General features: G+C 56.1%; 2 protein-coding genes across 3 annotated transcripts in view; both read right to left on the bottom strand.

The window, feature by feature from the left end:
* Nucleotides 1-45: 45 nt before the first annotated feature.
* WFIKKN1 (WAP, follistatin/kazal, immunoglobulin, kunitz and netrin domain containing 1) lies at nt 46-3,268 on the bottom strand. Its single transcript, XM_042037533.1, has 2 exons — nt 2,702-3,268; nt 46-1,859 (listed from the first exon to the last, which is right to left on the bottom strand). Exons 1-2 carry the CDS (start codon nt 2,927-2,929, stop codon nt 375-377), a joined length of 1,713 nt encoding a protein of 570 aa, XP_041893467.1. The 5' UTR covers nt 2,930-3,268; the 3' UTR covers nt 46-374.
* Nucleotides 3,269-6,858: 3,590 nt separating this feature from the next.
* RAB40C (RAB40C, member RAS oncogene family) overlaps nt 6,859-19,127 on the bottom strand; it is a 36,354-nt gene continuing 24,085 nt past the window's right edge. For both annotated transcript variants that reach the window (XM_042037073.1, XM_042037072.1), the window contains 3 exons: nt 12,303-12,380; nt 11,680-11,902; nt 6,859-9,875 (listed from right to left, as the gene is read on the bottom strand). In XM_042037073.1, the coding sequence (XP_041893007.1) occupies nt 9,595-9,875; nt 11,680-11,902; nt 12,303-12,380 (582 nt within the window). In that variant the 3' untranslated portion in view covers nt 6,859-9,594. The remainder of the gene's footprint in view (nt 9,876-11,679; nt 11,903-12,302; nt 12,381-19,127) is intronic.

Below are 19,127 nucleotides of genomic sequence, written 5' to 3'. Positions count from 1 at the left end.
GTCCCCAGTTCCACCTCCAGCACCAGTGAAAGGGTCAGGTCCAGCACCAGGGGTGTTACACTGGGCCCAGAGGCTTTGGTGAGGTGGGAAGATTTTATGAGTGGGGTGGTCCTGGCAGATCTCCCACCCCTCTGCAACCCAACCCAGTTCTCTATTGCTGCTGGACAGGCTGGGGGGGGTCACACGGTGGGGGGAACATGCGGCAGATAAATTACAGTGGAGGTGGGAGCTGGTCTGGGGCTCGGCATGGGGTTGGGGGGGAACTACATGACAGTGGTAACCTCTAGATACAGGCACTGGTGCAGGAGCTCCCTCAGGCTGCCCCCTCCGTGGTGTGTCTGCAGCTCCCCCCGTCGGCACACTCTGGCTCTCCCCTAGTCCTGGAAGCGGTTCAGGAGGTCGCAGGTTTTCTTCTCCATCAGCTCGTAGATCTTCTTCACCCGTTTGTCGTTGGCCGCCCGGACGTAGCTGCTGGGGTCCAGCGTGGCCATTCCGTCGTGCACCTCGCCCATGATGATCAGGGGCCCGTCCTCCGCCGTCATGTTGGGGCAGGGGCAGCTCCAGTCCATGTCGGTCAAGGTCACCTCCAGGTACTTGATGTTGAAGAACTTGAGGCCCATCTTCTCATCCTTGAGGACGTCCTCGAGGGCGAAGCGGGCGATGCCGGAGTCCTGGTCCTCCACGATCTCCATAAGCCGCCCCACGATGGCAAAGTCACTGCGGCAGAGGCTCAGCACCATCTTGCTCTTCAGGCGGCAGGCCTTGCACTGCAGGCTCTTGGGGAAAGGGCACACGTCCTCGCAGGTCTCCTTGCTCTCAAAATTGTTGGTGTTGCCCTCGCAGCCGCCGTAGACGAAGGAGTGGCACTGCTTGAGCAGGTGGTTGTACGCCCAGCGCGGCTCCCAGTTCTGGCAGGGCCCCTGCACCATGGGCAGGAGGCAGGTGGGGCGGGCGCTGCCCAGGCAGGCGGCTCGGCATTCCTCGTACGTCTCAAAGTGGTTCCTGTTGGCCCCGCAGCCGCCGTAGCGGAAGGTGAGGCAGGAGCCCTGCTTGGCATCAAAATGCCAGCGCACCTCCGTGGCCTCGCACCGCCGCCGGTCCGGCTCCTTCAGGCACTCGGCGCTGGGGAAGGGCTGGGGGCTGCCGGTCCGCGGGGTCCCCCCCGGCTCCCGCCTGACCACCGACAGCGGGAAGTCGGCGCGGAGCAGCCCGGCGGCGTTCCGGGCCGTGCAGGTGTAGATGCCGGCGTCCTCGTGGCGGGCGTTGTAGATGACCAGCTGGCCGATGTTGGTGACCACCACGTTGCCGTACATCTGGTCCGGCCGCATGATGAAGTTCTCCTCCCGCTCGCTCTGCTTCTCCCAGGTGATGTCGGGCTGCGGGCGCCCGCTCACGTCGCAGCGGAAGCTGACGGTGCCGCCGGCGCGCACGGACTGGTGGAAGGGGTTGGTGTAGAGGGCGGGGGGCACCGGCACCTCGGAGCCGGCGCCCGGCGTGGGGCGCGCCGTGGTCTCCTGCGGCACGGGGCTGGTGTCGGGCCAGGTGAAGATGTGCTTGCATGGCACGGTGGTGAGGCGGGTGCCGCGCAGACACGCCTCGGCGTCCATGTAGCACTTGTTGTAGTAGGTGAGGCCGTCGGAGGCGCAGGTGAAGTTGGGCTCCTTCTCGCAGCGGTCCTTGCACTTGCAGACGGGCTGCCCGTCCCAGATGTCGCAGTCGGAGCCCTGCTGCGCGCACACGAAGCTCTCGCAGGAGGCGGCGGGCGCCAGCGCCGGAACGCTGCCGTCGGCAAAGCGCGCGGCCACGCAGCTCCGCAGCCCACACACGTTGGTGCAGCATTTCTCAAAGTCTTCACAGTCCTGGTCGGGGAGGGAGAAGAGATTGCGGGGGGCGGGGGTGGACATGGAGGTCACCGCTGTGCTGGGGCTGTGGATGCTGTTCCCACCCCTGTAGGACTTTGGGGTGGGCGGGTGTCCCCCGCGCGGCCCCGCGCACCTTCGGCATCGCTGGGCTCCGGGTAAGAGCCCGACCTGCCCGGCACAGCTGCACCAGCCCCAACCCGCCCTCAGCACCCCCAGGATGTTTCGGGGTGCACCGCAGTGCTGACGGTCCCTTCTCCCCAACAGTGGAGAACAGCTTGCTCTTCTCGGCTTTTGCTGGCCGAGGGGAGGCAGAACTCATTATCCAGATGAATTGTGAAGGAATCTCCCCTATGGGTTCAGACGGCCCTGACTGGGATGGGGGTGCCCCTGTTCACCCTGGTGGAGCTCAGGGCCAGGGCTCTCTGGGACGGACAACCCGGTCCGTGGGTGGGCTCTGGCCCCCAGGGAAAAGTTGGGAAAGGATTCTGTCCTCGGCCTGATGGGGTCTGTGTCCCAGCACACCCATTCCCTTCATCCCAGCTAGCCCTTTGACAGGGTGGGAGCATCCTGCGGGTGCACGAGGAGGGTGTTCTGACTACGGGACACGGTCATGAGGGGGCAACAAGCAGTTTCTCTGCCTGTGGGGGACTGGGGAGCCCAGCCGACAGGTGGGGCTTAGGGGGCAAAGCTGCAGCAGGGCTGAGCCCGTTGCACTGAAACAACTGAACCGGCTGTGCCACCCAGCACAGGACCCGCACCCCAAAGCATCTCCTTCGGGGACCTGCGGATGCCCCCCAAACCCTGTTGCCGCCCGCCGCCCCCGCAGCCCCCTCGCTCACCTGGTCGGCCTGGCATTCCCGCTCGCAGGTGCTCTGGGCGTCCACCCACAGGTTGGGGTTCAGCTGGTTGGGGCAGACGCCCAGGTGCCGCATCCTGCCCGGCTGCAGGCTCAGCCCGGCCGCCGCCGCCAGCACGGGCAGGAGCAGCGCGACGCCCACGGGGACCCGCTGCCGCCCGCCCGTGCGCTGGCCCCGAGCCCCGCGCCCGCCTCTGCCCCGAGGAGCCATCGGGCCACCCCGCGCCGCCGGCCTGGCTCGCTGGCGAGGGCTCGGGATAAATCACATTCAGGACGGAGGGGATGAGGGAGAAGGCGGGCGGGCGGGGGGACAAAGAGGAGGAGGAGAGGACCAAATCTCTGTCCTTCAGCACACCCGGCGCCCGCCGGACCACCGGCGATGCCGCCCGCCGCCTCCATCCATCGCCGCCGCTCGGCTCTCGGGGCGCCGGGGACACGGCGGCAGTGGCGGGTGTCCCTCGGGGCTCAGTCCATCCCCGGCACGGCCAACGGGGCGAGTGGGGTGGAAGGGGAGGACGGGAAGGTTGTAATCTGAATCCCCTCCCTTCCCACTGATGTTTCTGGGTGTTTGGAATGGGAAAGGCGCTGACCTCAGCCTCTAACCCCGGCGAGCCCGGCGATCCCTGGGCAAACACGGGGGGAGATCAAAGGCAGAATGCAGAAAGTCTCCAAAGAGGGAGAGTGAAGGGAGGCGGGGAGGGGGGGGGCACACAAAAACCCGCCCGGCCCACGGAGCCGAATTCCTGCAGGATGAGAAAACAGCCGGAGCCTGCGGTCCACTCGGACGGGGCGGCCGGCGGGAGGCACGCGGAGCCCTCGGAGCCCACGCTGCGGGCGGCCGGGACCCGGTTGGCCCGGGAGCCCCTCACCCCGCACCGCATCTCTGGGCACCCACCGTCACCACAGCCGAAGGTGCCCGGGAGCGGCACGGATCCATCCCCGCTTTCCAGCCCGCATCCCACGAGTGCCTTGTCTCGCCTGGCGGGATGGGTGCCCACCCAGCCCCCCTGGAGGGGCTCCCCCAGCCCCCTGGGGCTCCCAGCCCTCCCTCCCCGATGATTTACGGCCAGGATGTCTCCTGAGCCACACCAGACCCCGGCACACTGTGCTTGGGCTCAACCAGCACGTCCCGCACCAGCCCCGAGCTGGCAGGAGCCGGCCCCGGCTCCCCGGCCAGATCCCTCTAATCCCCGATGGAGACTGACCTGCAGCAGGAACATTTCATGGCATTTTGGCAGCATTAACTCTTCCGGCTCTGGTGTGAGCCTCAGCCCTGAGGGGGGTCTGCAGCCCCTGTGAAACAGCAAACCCGAGGAGGTTTTGCCCCGGGGAGCAGCTCAATACCTCCAGCCTCTTCTCTTGGGGGGCCGGTGGTGGAGGGGACAAAAAAACCGGTGGGAGCCCTTTCCTTTTTTTTTGGGGGGGGGGATCCAACCCACCCCACCCCAGTGCTGCTTTCGCATGTAATGGTTTGGTGCTCCCCCGGTCTGTGGCTCCTTGGGGAAGCCCTTTTGCCCCAGGCCAGGTGAGTTGGGGGACCCTCGACAGCCCCATGCTGGTGTGAGCAGGGTGCAGCCACAACGCACGGTGACCCCCAGCCAGTACCACCGACACAGGGCTGTGACCGGCCACCCCTGCCACTTCCCTGCCCGGGCCAGCAAGCAGCTGCACTGCTGCTGGCTCTGGGCTGCCCATGGCGATTCTGGGGCTCCCCGGGGCCCAAAACCCCAAAGCACAGTCAGGCCTGTCACCAGCTGGCCATGACCACGCATGGAGGGCTGGAGCATGTCCCATGGCTGTGCCCTGAATCCCGTTCCACAGGCAAGAAGCCACCCAAGGATCCATTCAGCTGCGGATGCTGAGGGAAGGTTATGCTGCCCTTGGGCACTCATGGGGAGGCTGATGTTTTGCAAATAGGGAATTGCATCAGGATAGCCCAGCCAGGAGCTGCTGGGGCCTGTGCCCTGCGTGCCCTGGCGGCCTGAAACCCCCAGACCCACCCAGCTGGCCCCAGGCCTCTGCTGCCTGGAGATTCCTGATCCACAAACCCACCTTGCTCCAGCTGGGAAACAACGTGGCAGATGCAGGGCACCTTGGTCCCCAGGGACGCAGTCCAGGGCATAGAGCCACTCTGGGGTGTCCCAGGGTCCTTCCCAGGGTGCTGATGCAGAAGGGAAGGGGGAAAAAGATCTGGAGCCCAACTTCTGCCTATACCCATGCTGGGCTCCATGTGGTCACAACACAATGCCAGTGCCCCGGTGTGGGTTGGCTCTTGCCCCACTGCCCCTTTCCAGAGCCAGAGGAGCAGCCTCAGAGGGTAGCACGTGTTTCACATCAGAGCCCAAGGTGCCTCATGCCTGCGTTCCCGAGATCAGAAGCTGCGAGGCCGGGACAAACCAGGAACCTTCACCTCAGTGGTGCAAGGCTGGATGGAGGAATGGCAGCTGCTGCGTGGTTGGAAATGTGGCTCCCAATGACTGGAGATCCTCACCAACACCTTGGGACCCCCACCCACGCTGAGACATTCACCCCACCTGGGGACCCCCAGCCAGCCTCCTCTAGCGCTTCTTCAGCTGAAGGTGAACGACAAAGCAACTCTGCCCACCCTGGCCCAGCCCATGGTAATTTCACCATCTCAACACTTCTGAACTGTTCACCTCCACGTGTCCAGGCACCAACTGCACTCTAGAACAGGGATTTTTGGGGTCACTTGCAAAGATGCCAGACACAGATGACGGTTTTATGGTTCATCTTCTCCCTCCAAGACACGAATTAGCTCAGCATTGGGTCCTGGAGGGAAGGGTGCTGTGCCACATGTCCCTGCTCCCATAACCCACTGCACCCGGCAGGCTCCTGCCTCACCCATGGGGAGCTGCACCCTCATTTTCAAGCATCTTGCAGTTGCATCAAGGTCACCACCTCTTGCCAGGCTGCGTGGGACAGTGGGACCAACCCAAGAAGCCTCACATCAGAAAGGTGGGTGCAGAGAAACACAATGACCAAAGTCCTGAATCATCCCAGAGCAACCTGCTCCCTCCTTTCTCCAAGGAGCAGAGAGCCTCGAAGCTCTCCCAGCTTTCCCACCCCGCTCAGACTGTGCAGTGTTTTCCTGCCCTGCTCTTCCCAAGCAGACAGCTGCAGCCCCGCAGCCCCCGCTGCTCCGCCCTAATGGGCTCCGGCTGTCCCGACCCCACCTGAAACCACACACAGCCTTTGTTTCGGCCCTGTGAGAGGGAACAGACACTTCCAGAACCCCCTGAAGAAAAAGGGAAAAAAAGGGGCTGCGTGACTCTTCCCTGACCAGGCTTTCACCTTAGCTCCAGGGTTTTCCAGGCTGCAGACACGATCTCATTTCCCCCTGCCCCCTCCCAGCCCCAGCAATTACTACTTAAGCTGTTAAAACAAGCGTGGCCAGTCTGGTACGAAGTGGAAAATCTGATCCTAGGGAAGTGAGAAGGCAGGGGAAAAGGGAGGTCAAGGGGAGGTGGGCTGGGAGAAGGGGATCAGACAAGATGTCTCCCTCCACCCCAGGATCAAATCCCCCTTCTTTGGGGCTCCTGGTGCCTCCAAAAGCCACCCTGGTGTGACACTGGTGCTCCGAGGTCCCTGCAGCATCCTCTCTGTTTCAGTCCCATTTGTCCCGGGATGGCTTCCAGCTCGCCCCAGTCTGGGCAGGAGGGGTGACTGCTGCCACAGCACTCTCTGCTCCCCCAGGATCACCCAGACCCAAAGAAGGGATTTAAGGCTTTGACTGTACTTGTTCTGTCGCCGTGGAGCAGGGTCTGGGCACAATTCCTGGCAAACTGCTGGAGAGCCTGGCTTCCTCCAGCCACCTATGGGACCGAGCCTGTTGGAGAGGAGTTTGTGTTTTCTCAGGGCTCCACTACCCCACATCAGGGGTTCTGTGAGAATCAAGAACAGATTTATCTTCTGCATCTACAGAAAAGGGCAAAAAGCCACCACAGCCAGGAATCATGGCTCCCCAGAAAATGTAATTCGAGTTATTTTGTGGATGACCTGGAAATGGGAATACACACCTGTACCACAAACAGTCTGAAATCCCCAGGCATGGGCAAAACCACCACCTTTTTCCCTTCAACCTCTTCCCAGCCCCCACAAAAACAGATACAACTTCTCCTCTTTTCAATTGGTAGTTCAAAACAAACAAAAAGACTTTAATTTATACAAAACAAAACCATGTAGAATCAGTTAAACAACACTGACTGTACAAAGGAATAAAAAAATAAAAGGATAGTCCAAAAAAACCCAACTCAGGAATGGTACAAGTGTTGGAGAGCAGCTACAGACTAGTGTTGACATCAGATGCAAGAATCTTTTCCTTTTAAATTAAAAAATAAAAAAAGTTTGTTGCTGGGCAATCACTCCAGGGAAATCTTCCATCCCCACTCCAGACGGGATCCGTGAGACTTTACAGGGTGACAAAACCTAGACCAACCACAGGGAAACAGCGTGGGGAGGTGGCACACGTGGCACAGCCAAACCAAAGCAGAGGTACAGCAAGTTTTGAGACATGCAGCCGCTTGGTGATTTCAGGAAGGATCCCTTTATCCCTCTTCGCCCCACACACCGGCGCCGGGGCCCTGTGGTGCCCGGGGGTGATTCCCGGGAGGAGCCGCCCCTGGCGGTGCCGGTCACCTGTTGGCCGTATATCCCTGTGCTGCTGAGCCAGCGATTGTCTTCTGCTGTGTGTTAAGTGATGGGAAACAGGTGCCAGCCATCCCAGACAGGTTCTCCAAATCCCCCGGCCTTTGCGCCACCGGGACGGCCCGGCTGCGGCTTTGCTCTCGAGCCAAAGCACCACTACAAAGGATTCCTCTCCCCCTCCACCTGCCTGGGGTTTAATTCTGTCCTCGCTCACTTGAGCTGGGCGATAAAGCACGAGAGAGCCGAGCCAAGAGACCGGCCCGTGCTGTGCTCTGCAGAGAGGGGAGGGGGAAGCCTCTGGCACCTCCCAGGCCGGCTTGGGAGCCAGGGAAGCGACGTCCCCGCGGGGGGACGTGTCCCTGCTGTCCCTGCTGTCCCTGCTGTCCCTGCTGCCTGGACACAGCGGGTCCGTCGGCCGCGCGGGAGCTGCAGCGGCTTCATTCTGCCCATGCAGTGCCCCAGGCTGCCTGGAAAGGGGGAGCAGAGCAAGCCCGGGCCTTGAGGAGCTGCTGGTCCCAGGAGGGGATGGCAGTGCTGTACACTTCACTTCCTACCACACTACTCACAATCTACACACCCTGGCCACCTGTGAGAACCTGCCACCGTAGCTCAGCCCCACTGCCAGGCTCCCTTAGCTTTTGGGATAAGGGCTGGGTGCTATTTCTCAGTTTCCAGGTGAATTTCCAGCACAGGTCAGCCATGGAACAAAGCCAGGGAAGCAGGTGCACTTGGCTTGACAGAAGATCCATCCCAAGCTCTTACCCCTCCAAGATCCAGGAGCCATCCCACAAAGCAAGGCAGTTTGCTCTCCCCATCTCCTGGGACTGCCCCAAGAGCCAAGTGACTTTGCCTCTAAGGGACCTGGAGATTGCTGTTTCCCCACCCCAACCTTCCACCTTCCCAGTCCCTGCTCCTTCACGCTCCAGTGGGAAAAGCCACTTCTGCTCTTTCCCACTTTCATCCAGGAGGAGCCACAGCAGGGCGAGCCCAGGCAGCATCTTTGGGAAAGCAAAGCTGGAAGCAGCCAGGATCCAGGGGCTGTCACATGGGGTGCTGTCATGGATGGAGGGCACTAGAAGCGACGGCTGAGGCTTTGCAGCAATAAAGAACAAAATTCAGCATTTTTCCTCTGCTTTAGGCACAATGCTTCCACCCCCTGCTCCCCAATCCCCGATGAGAAAGCACAAAGTGAGCAAGGCATCAGTCTGACCCCAGAGCTGCCTCTTCCTCCCGCCTGCCAAAACACTCCAACCCCCCAGGACCCTGGCCTCACCGTTCTGCTTCTCCATGCACTGCCATCCCACCCTGCCTTCAGCACTCACAGGTTCTAGGGAATGACAGGAATAGAGCAGCTCGGGGCATGTTCCACACCAATCGTCCTTTCCTTCTGCACATGTAGTATTTAAAAACATCAGCACGAGCCCAGAGGTGAGGGAAAGTCTCTTAAAGCATTTATGTGTTTTCATTGGAAAATCCTCCACTTGTCCCCTTTGCTGACACTGGGAAAGTCAATCCAGTGTTGTATTTACATGGCTGCATAAAATTTTCCCTGACTGCTTCTTAAAAAAACCCTTAAAAAACAAGTGATATTTATATATATGTATAATATTTACATAAATAAGCGAAGGCAGCGAACGGAGCGCTGCCTTCCCCTTCCCAATTGGCCAACTCTTGCCTTGTTTTCTGGTTTTTTTGGCAACAGCAGGTTAACATCCCGGTGAAAACTGTCATTAGTCCCCTGTCCCTGTTTCTTTTTGTCTACATCCAATGATCACTATTGCACCAGCAATCTGTTCAGGAGGCCAAGAGTTAAAGTTGCAGCACAGACTCTCCTTGCCTACTCCCTTAAGCCTCTCAATCTTCCATTAAATCCATTGCTCCATTGAGACTGGATGAGCTTTTTTCCCCTTCCCCCCTCCCCAACCCGGCAGCTGCTGAATTTTCCACCCCAGGCCAAGAGGCAAAGCCCAAAGCATTCTTGGAGGGTCACTTGGCAGATCCTCTCCCCGCCAGTGCTGCGGGATCCAGCCGGCACCATGCTTCTTCCTATGCCAAGCCAAAACGTGAGCACATTCCTAACGCTTGTGCGTGCCATTGGAAAAGCAACCGTGGCCCCTCCAAAAGGATCCAGTGGAAAAGGGTTCGGTGTGCAAACAGCTGTACATCGGTGGGTGGGTGTGGATCCGACAGAAGCTCAGGGTGCCCATCCTGCTAAGAGATCTTGCAGTTGTTGCGTGAGCAGTTCTGTGGGGGGCTCTGGGGAGGCCGGATGGATTTGGATCTCTTCAAGCTGTTCCCTTTGCTGCTGCTCCCGCCCCCACTGCTGGCCAGGGAATAGGAGCGGCCGTGCATCATCACTGCATTCATCCCGTTGGCCATGGAGAAGGATTTCAGGTGGCTCTTGATGGTGACAGGCAGGGGGAGCTTGTCGATGAGGTGCACCGGGGTGCAGGACACGATGGCTCGGCAGCACAGGTCCTGTAAGCTGAACACTGGTGGGAGAAAGGACCACACAGTCAAGGGCCAGGAGATCCCCTGGGCTGCCCTTCCCCCACAACTATTCCTTGTGCTGCACAGCTCCAGCTCCTCAGGGAGATATGGCAGTAATGATCTCACAGGAGCTGGGAGTAGGGAGCAGGGTATTTAGGACAAAAGCTTGGGCAATCAAGGTGAGCTCTGCTGTTGCAGGTTTGTGCTTTGCCAGACACCAGCTTTGGTGTGAACACAGGGTTAGGCACTGCCAGCCCTGCTCTGCTCAGCACCCGGGGCTGGCAGGGCCTGACTCACGTTCCTGACAGACACTTGGCTTCTCAACCCACCCTCTGGCAACCAGGAGGTGCCTAGGAAAGAGGCAACAGGGTCAGCAAGTCCTGGAACAGGACAGTGGCACCTGGGACCTGCTCAGGGGGCAGCTCTCTGCAGAACCCCCCAGCCACAGAGACCCACCAAGGCAGAACACCCAGAACACTACTCTGCCCTTTTGAGCTTCCCAGCATCCTCCCAGCTCAGCGGGCATCCTGTGAGCCTGCAAGTCCCTCTCCTTGCCGGAGGATTCCCAGCCAGCGGCCACACGAGGGCACTCGTTATCCTCCCGCCTGCCTGCGGCCAGAGGCACGCTGCCGTTCCCGAGCAGCAGATCCCCCTTTCCCGGTACGGAGCCCCCAGTCACAGAACCACAGAATCATTTCGGTCAGAAAGGCCTTCTAAGACCATCGAGTCCAACCATTCCCCCAGCACTGCCAATGCCTCCACTAAACTATGTCCCCAAGTGCCACATCTGCATCTTTTTTGAACACTTCCAGGAATGGTGACTCCACCACTGCCCTGTGCAGCCTGTTTGAGTGCCTGACCACCTTTTTTGTGAGGAAATTTCCCCCAATATCTAATCTAAACCTCCTCTGGGACAGCTTGAGGCCGTTTCCTTTTGCCCTTTCCATTCCCAAGCAGGCAGCCTGCAGTTACAAATCCTCTGGAAGAGATTCAGGAAAGGTCTGTGAACTCAGCCCAGTCCCTGCCCACCATCCCTCTGTGACCCGCAGACCATGGCACAGCAGCCAGGTCGGGGACAGGAGCCCAGGCAGAAGATTTGGTGACTGGGGCTGGCAAACAGGATTTTCCCATCCTGATGAGCAGGAGCTGAAGATCCACATGAGAACACAGCATCCCAGGAACACAGATCTCCTGCTGCTCAGACTGCAGTGGGACACACTGCTACCTCCAGCCAGGAATAATGTGGGAACCGAGATTATTTTGCTTCAAACTCAACAGGCTGAGACGTAACATGGAATCTGCTCGTGGTTTGCCTTCCTGTGGCACTCATGCCTGGATATATGGAATAACCCAGCCCACTGCTGCATGCTGACAGCAGGGATGAGATTTACTCCCTTTCAGTTCCTTGGGCTCACTCTGCTTCCCTCCAAAACAAGGAAGACAGGCTCAGGCAAGGGCAAGGAGAAAGGTGCTTACACTTGGATTTATCCCACACAGCCCTTTGATTGAAGTACTTTCAAGCTGGGAGCTTAATTGCCCTCAGTCTCATCCAGAGTAAGTAGAAAGGCGGAGGATGCCCCAGAGCACTTCAGATCCGAGACATGCTGAACTGCCCTCTGGAGCAGCCCATCCCCGTGCCAGCACAGGCAGCTCATGGCTCAGCTTCAGCTTGTCTGGCCTGAGGCATTCCTCCACATCAGGTGGATGCAGCTCCCACAGTTCCACACCTCCCACCCGGGCAGCCACAGCCCCACGGCTCCACATGAGCCGAAATGTCCCACCCGGAGCACCCTCCTGCCCACTGACCTCGGTTGGGCCTCCAGATCTTCTCCATGCCGTGCCGCATGAGGACGATGCGCGACAGCTCCGTGAAGGACTCGATGACGTTGAAGTTGCACAGGGGGCTCACCTCGAAGAAGGTCATGCAGTTCTTCTCGGCGTAGGCGCGCGCCTGCTCCGTCGGCACCTGCCGCTTGAAGGCCAGGTGCAGCCTGTTCCCCACCAGGATCCGAGGGACACCTGGGGCGTGCTGGAACAAGGACAGAAGTGCAGAAATCACGGCTACACCCAGCAGGCTGCTTAGCTGCAACAGCAGTGGAGGGAAAAGAGGTAGAAGCTGCTCTGTGGCCAAGGGACTGTCCAGCAGCACCTCTGTGTGGTGGGGATGACTAATTTGTCACCTCTCAGTTCATTCACTTCTGAGGGAAGTTTCCTGTCTTTCTTGACCATTCCTGTGCCCTTTCCTACTACTCCAGATTTACACAGAGGTGGAGGGCAGACATTTATTGCTTTGCTCCACTTACTACTGCACTGCCATCATGTCCCCTCCATAGCAGAGCCGTTCCTGCCCCAGTCTCAGGTAACGCCTTGGCTGGTATCTCCCCATATTTCTGCTACAGATCACTGCCTATGTTCTTCCATTCACTTACCTCATCTATTTCCTTTATCCACCGGTCTATCCCATCAAAGGACCAGCGATTAGTGATGTCATACACCAAGAGAATTCCCTGGTGGAAGACAATCAGAAGCAATCAGGAATTTTCATAGTAGGAAATGTGACAGGGGCAGGACACCCCTGAAAGACCCCCACATGCAGAAACCAAGAAGCAAAGGGACAGAACAATGCTCCAGCTGCACCATTCGTGCACTGATAGGGCAAAAGCAGAGACAACAGGGCTGTGCTAATGCAGTCCCAGGTTGTCGGGGAAGTTTTTACCCTTGTTTTGGCTCTGGTATCTCCCGAATAATTTTTAAAGCTGCAGTCTCTACACAGGAGGAGGAACTGCCTTGGTGGCTGTATCTGGAGGAGCAAAGCACACACTTCTCCTGTCACAAATCTGATACAAACTCGCTGAGGCATAAACACACCTTTTTTCTACCCCCTTACACAGAACAGCTGCAGTCAGTGCTGAGGTGGCAGCAGGACAGGAGGGAATTTTCAAGCACACCCCTCTTCTCCAGAACCTGTCTCATTGTGAACCCTTTGCTGACAAGGAAGAAGCTGAATGATGCCAACAAGCACCACGGTATCTCCACAGACTGAGCTCTCAGGACTAGGATCCATCCAGACTTTGCTGAAGGTGCTTCCCACTGTCACTGCCACGCTGGCAAAAAACCCTTTCTTCAGGCAAGAGGCACCTACAGCATCCTCAGGTTCACATCCATGTTCCTGAACACCACCCACATCCATGACTCGCTTCCCAGTCACCTCCTGAGGTGCAGCACGTGGTGCTGGCAGCAGCACAGGCACGACTCAAGGCAGGGAAGACATGGAGCAGCTCCGAGGAGTCTCCACCTCACCCCAAGCCGAGCTGGCAGGACCCAGGAGCACCAGGTGACCCAGGTGGCCAGACTGCTGGCCACCACTCAGGTCCACAGCATCTCCCGGCAAGTGAGCTTTTATTGAATCTGAGTGTTTCTGAGGACAGACACAAGGAAAGTAGGCTGTGCCTGGCCCTGCAGGCACACGAGCCAGGAGCTGCTGCTCGGTACTGGTTGGGCACAGACAGCACTTATGGAATTGTCCTCAGCAGAGCCTTTCTGCAACCCTCCCGTTATTTTTCTGACTTCTTGTCACTCTTCTTTGCAATCAAGGACATTCCAAGTGACAACAGGCACTCCAAGCTGACTTGGCAGAATCACAGTACAAGGTCCCTGCAATGGGAACTAGGGAGGAGGAGATGAGCTTGTGCTGAGAGAGGAGGAGTCCAGCTGGGAAGGCAGCACGGGACGAAAGAGAACCCACCAGCAGCAAGACTAAGGGCAAACCAAACCACATCACTGAGCTACAAGTTCTGCAGACCCAGCCTTCCCTGAATCAGGGGTATCCTCCAGGAACAGCTATCCCCTACAGCAAGGCCCCAGCATAAGCAAAGAGAGGTTAAATTGGCAAGGGAAAGTCTCAGCTTTCAGCTCAGACCTCCCTATGAGAGGCCTGGATTCAGCACAGGGAAGGAGAGAGCTGAGACACTCCCAGCACCTGTCCTGGTACGAGTCAGGGACCATGGAGCACCCTCATGTACCTGTGGATTTGCCCCTTTGTCCACTGAAAGGAAGATGTGCTACACAGATGGGAAACACAAACTACCCAGTCCTCCCAAACCCCAGCTTTACAATCCTTGCTGCTGCCAACCCCTGCGCTGAACTGGGAGGAGCCTGTGCAGAAGCTTTGTGTGTCATACACCTCAAATTAACAAAAAAATAATCATTAACATGAAATGATTAACATGATTCCTGTGTGAAGCAACAGGAATGATAAACTGGCATCTGGGCCACTAAGGCACCTGAATCCTCATACTAAAGTCACATCTGGAGCTGGCAGCAGCACTGCTCCCCCCTCACGGAACAGCAGCCGTTCCCGGATGCACTGGGTGTGCCTCGACCTTGTCTGCCTTTCTCTCAGCTCTTTTGGAATAAGCAGCTCTCAAAGCCTGACCAATTTTATAATTTTATAACAATTCAGATTCTTGCTTCTAAAACAATTCTGATTCTTGAGCTGTACCCCCAACCTCACTGCCCAGTGCTTCCACCCCAGGCAGTCACTCTCCAGGTGAAGTTTGTTTTTTCTGTCCTCGCTGGCCCTCCAACATCTCCACATCTGCATTTCTACCCCCAAAGAAAGGCTCAAATGCACACATATAGAAGGGCAGAGGGCACAAAAGGCAAGTCAGGTGGGTTGCCTTCATGCTTGACAGCCCAACACGAAGAGCAAGCCCTTCAAAGTCTGGGTCTGAGGCTGTTCTGTAGGACCTGAAGGTGAGTTTACAGAGTGGCAGAAGCATCTGTGGTGTGGGGGGAGCATCTTCAGTTTCCTTCAAGGAAAGTCTGGAGCTCATACCTAGAGTCCATAATTCTTTGTAGTCTCATTTCTAGGACAGTCCAAAAACTTCATAATCAAAAAGAAATGGAGGTTGTTTTTGTTTTGGAGGGGAAAAGGATCAGTTTCTCCTAGATTTAGAGAGGAAAAATAAGAAGGAAGTAATGAATTTCCATAAATAAAAAATCCCACAAAACCAAAGATACTGCTTCTCAAGGACCCAATCTAGAAATACCTACTAGCAGGATACATCGCATTTTAATTGCATATTAAAAAAAACCCCAAAAAACTCTGAACTTTCTTTTAATTTTTCCTCTATTTGTTTTGATTTCCAGCTTCCAAGGCTGTGTGTGAGAATTAATGAGAGTCAGGAAATAACGGAGCAAAGGGTTCCAAGACAAATGGCCAGCAAGATAAATAAAGTCTACTTGCTTCATTTCTGGATTGACAAGTTCCTTCAGCCAAGAGAAACAGACCCAAGACCTAGTTTGTGACGATTATTTCTGCCAGGAATATGCTTCAGGAGGAGAGAGTTTTTAAGCTTGCTGGCAGCTTCTGCCTGGATCTTCTTTGAATAGGAATAAGGATAAAACTTCAGCAAAAACACACCCCTACGTCCTCAGCAGGGTGAAAGGTCAAGACCACGATTTCTAAATTCAAAACATGATACCTTGTCTGCCAGCTGAGCCTCCAAGCCACAGCACAGCTCCAGCACACACATTTAGAGTAAGGATTGTCCAGGAAAGCTTCCCGGAGCTCAGAAGACACCGAGGCCAAGTTGCCCGTGCCTTGCTCCGTCCCCCTCCTGGCCAGCTGGGTATGGAGCCCAGCTGTGCTGCAGCTCAGCAGGGGGAGGAAGAAGGCTGCTCAACCCCTGGCCAGCTCCTGGTGCTGCCAGATAACCTCACACTGCTTCCAAGTAGCACTGGCATGCTGCAGACACCACGTTTCCAGAGCACACATCCCAAATCCACTCTGTCACTGCCATCTCTGCCCCAGAGAGAACAGCACTCAGCCATGCACAGAGAGGGAGCTGGCTCCATGTCTGCAGACAGTTCCAAGTAAGATCTGTCAGGCTTTTTAAAAGTCTCCTTTGGAATAATGTGCACAGAATTTTAATTTCCTCAACTCAACAAATGAACAGCTTCCCATTCCCAGCCTAATTTGTTCTCTAAGTGCCTAGATGGTTGTCAACACCCTATTATCTCCACAGCTCTCGATTTTTAGTTTCACAAAGCCCTTTTGTACCATTATGTACCCCAGGTTCCCACAGCATGGAGTGAAAAGCTCCACGCTCAGCTTCTCAGACCAAGGAGACCTGGACCCCTCACAACCCTCCAACAGCCCTCCCTCCTTTCCTCCTCAGTCTGCCTACAGCTTCTGTGTAGGTAGAGGGTGACTGGACTCATCCCCAGATCCATCTGGGGTCTTTTCACAATTGGATTTTCAGAATTCATTCCCACTCTCATTTTGTTCCACACTACTGGGATTGGCACAACCCTCAGCATTCCAGTGACAGAAATTTCCACATGAGTGCCTTGCATAGTGAACGAGGAACACAGAGACACCACCAGTTATTGTATCCAGCAGCACATGTGGACACTTACTCTGCCAAAACCCAAATTTGCTTCCAGCAGGAGCTTACACAAAGATCTGTCCACATAACTGAGGTGGTGCTGGGGAAATATCGTCTCTGCCTGCTTGCAGCAGGTTTGGACCAGGTTTATAAGCAAAAAGCTTTTAAAGGTAAGAGAAAATCAGCTTGCACACAGTCAGTGTAAAGCAGGCTTGTCTAAAAAGGTTTCCCAGATGCTTTAGGGGCTTCCAGCACACAAGAAACTGCTGGGAGCACTTGCACAACTGCCAAGGACCTCAGCCCAATGCAGGCAGGTGACAGGGTGGCCAGGAAAGTGTCACTCGCTGATATTCTCCACAGATGGAAAAAAGCTGTTGCTGAAGAAGGCTGAAGACCCCCCCCAGAGTGGATTTTCTGTCCCACAGGATGAAATAAACCTTAAACAGAAAGTCCAGTGCTGACTGGAACCAGAACACTCTGTGTCTCCTGCCTGCTCTTTCACAGCTCCATTTGATTGTGCCTTTCCTGCTGGCACCTTGGACCTTGGCTCATGGGCAGTGACATCCTGCTGCCAAACCTTTTTCTAGCAGCACAGCCCATCGGGGGGGTATTTATCACTGAGCTTTTGATAAGTATTTTGGCAGGGCAGGCTCCTCCAGCAGCTGGACAATCCCTTCCGAATGACCCGAGGCAGGTGAGGTATTTGCTGCTACCAAAAAAGCCACAAGGGAGGGCTGAACCTACACCTGAGTCTGCTGAGTTGCCAAAAATCCACCACCTTGCTGCATACTAAGAAGCCCTGAACAGGATAAACAGCAGCTCCTCAAACCACCTGCCTAAGCAGAACTCAACAATATTAATTATTTCTTTAGGGCTGCAGCTTTGCTGCAAGATGGGAGCATTTTTTCACACTGTCTGGGAAGAGTTTGGCAAGCCACATTTTCAGAAACAGTTTAAATCCCTGGCATATGAGGACATCAGGAACAACGCTAACACTGCTTCTTCCTGGCTAGATCAGGAAGCACTGCCACAACTCTTTCTCCCCTCTGTGATGACTCTTGGAATAGTTTGCATTTGCTCACAGCAGCCAGAAGAGCCACAGCTGCTCGCAACAGCCAAGATCAGTGAGCCAGCTCTGCTGGAACGGCTGAGACTTTGAAGCCAAGCAGAAAAGGAGCAGAAGTCCAAGAGCAAAAAAGATTTCTGCAGCACCTTTAAGCACACTAAATACTCCTCACCATACCCTATGCTGTGACAATTAACATAAAAATCCTTCTTCAACACAGCAAGCTCAGACTGCCCGAGTTGGCTCTGCAGGGTGCAACACTACTGGGTTTCCATGTCTCCCTCCTCCCTGGCCCTGCAGTCACCATGACTGGCTGCACACTGCCCCTGCCCCATCCGTGCCTGGAGGCCAGTGCTCTGCTACCCCAGACAAACACTCCTCTTTTGCCCCAAAGTGAGACCCTGAAGTGATGTGGTCAGGACCTGCTGGCTCAGCAAACCCCAACAGAGAAGGGATGAAGTGGAAACTTGACACCCAGGGAAGTAAGAGAAAAGGAGAGGGGTCCCAGGCACACCAGCACCACAAGCCTCCACCTTGAGCCCAAGAGCTCGTTGTGTCCCTGATGAGATCAGATCTAAGGCAGGGCAGGGAGGAAGGCAAGAGACCTTCGATCCTCACAGCAAACCCTGAGGCAATCATGCTGGAAGAAGGGGCTGGTTCTTGCTCACAGCCAGCTCATCAAGAGCAGCAAGGATGTTTTACTGCAGATAATTTCAAGAGGAAGAAGTTCCTGCTGAACACGAAAGCCACATGGCTCTGGGCCCAGGCCAGTGGTGTGGAGTTGAAACTGGGGGAGGCATCAAGGTACTCACGTCCTTTCCCTAGGGAAGGACCAGCATGAAGTTCAGGCTGAGCACTGTACTAGGCTGTGCCATGGGGGAAAGAACTCCCAAGAACTCTGGAGACTGTTTTCCCATGTTGCAACCTCTCCAGGGTCTACTTCAGAAAATTCAATTCTTATCACTACACTTGAGAAACAATGAGGAGTGCATGGGAAAGTCAGGCATGCTTCCCTGGCTTGGAGGCACTTTTCATACCAAGTATTCTCTTAAGCATTGGCTATCCAAACCTGGGTAAGGGCTGCCAGGTTGCTGAGCCAGCCTCCTGTTCTCACAGCCAACCTGTACAAGTCCTCTCTGGAACCTCATTCTTCAAGCTCCCCTTGTGCTCTTTAGTCCTCCACTCAGTGAGAACCTTCCACTAATTCTCAGCGTCAAGGTGCTCAAGGCCAGTTTACACCAACCTGTTCTTGTACAAATATCACACTGAACTTCAAATAGAGCTTTTCCCATGCTGGCACCTCTCTTCTCTGCTGGATTTGTTCTTCCTGAGCTTTTGGCTTTTAGTTTAAATAAGCTGTTTCTCTTGCCTCCAAGGGGATTTGTGTCAGCCTTCCTACAGCAGAAGTCTTGAAGCCTGATGATTCCAAGACAGTAGAAAAGAAAGCAAACAGCTGCAGCTGAGAAGCCAGTACAGCACACAGCCCTGAATACATCCTGGAGACCACACCTGGAGTACTGCACCCAGCTCTGGGGCCTCCAGCATGAGAGGGACACGGACCTCTTGTAACAGTCCAGAGGAGGCCACAGAGATGCTCCAAGGGTTGGAGCATCTCTGCTCTGGAGCCAGGCTGGGAGAGCGGGGGGTGTTCACCTGGAGAACAGAAGACTTCAGAGCCCCTTCCAGGGCCTAAAGGGGCTCCGGGAGAGCTGGAGAGGGACTTTGGATAAGGGCATGAAATGACAGGACAAGGGGGAATGGCTTCCCAGTGCCAGAGGGCAGGGCTGGATGGGATA

This window comes from Corvus kubaryi, unplaced genomic scaffold, assembly GCF_017639235.1.
Source record: "Corvus kubaryi isolate FWS band 111438036 unplaced genomic scaffold, C.kubaryi_AGA036_p1.0 37387, whole genome shotgun sequence".
NCBI classification, from domain to species: Eukaryota; Metazoa; Chordata; class Aves; order Passeriformes; family Corvidae; genus Corvus; species Corvus kubaryi.
Note: the sequence above shows the minus strand (reverse complement) of the source record. Positions and strands in the feature narration are given on the sequence as shown.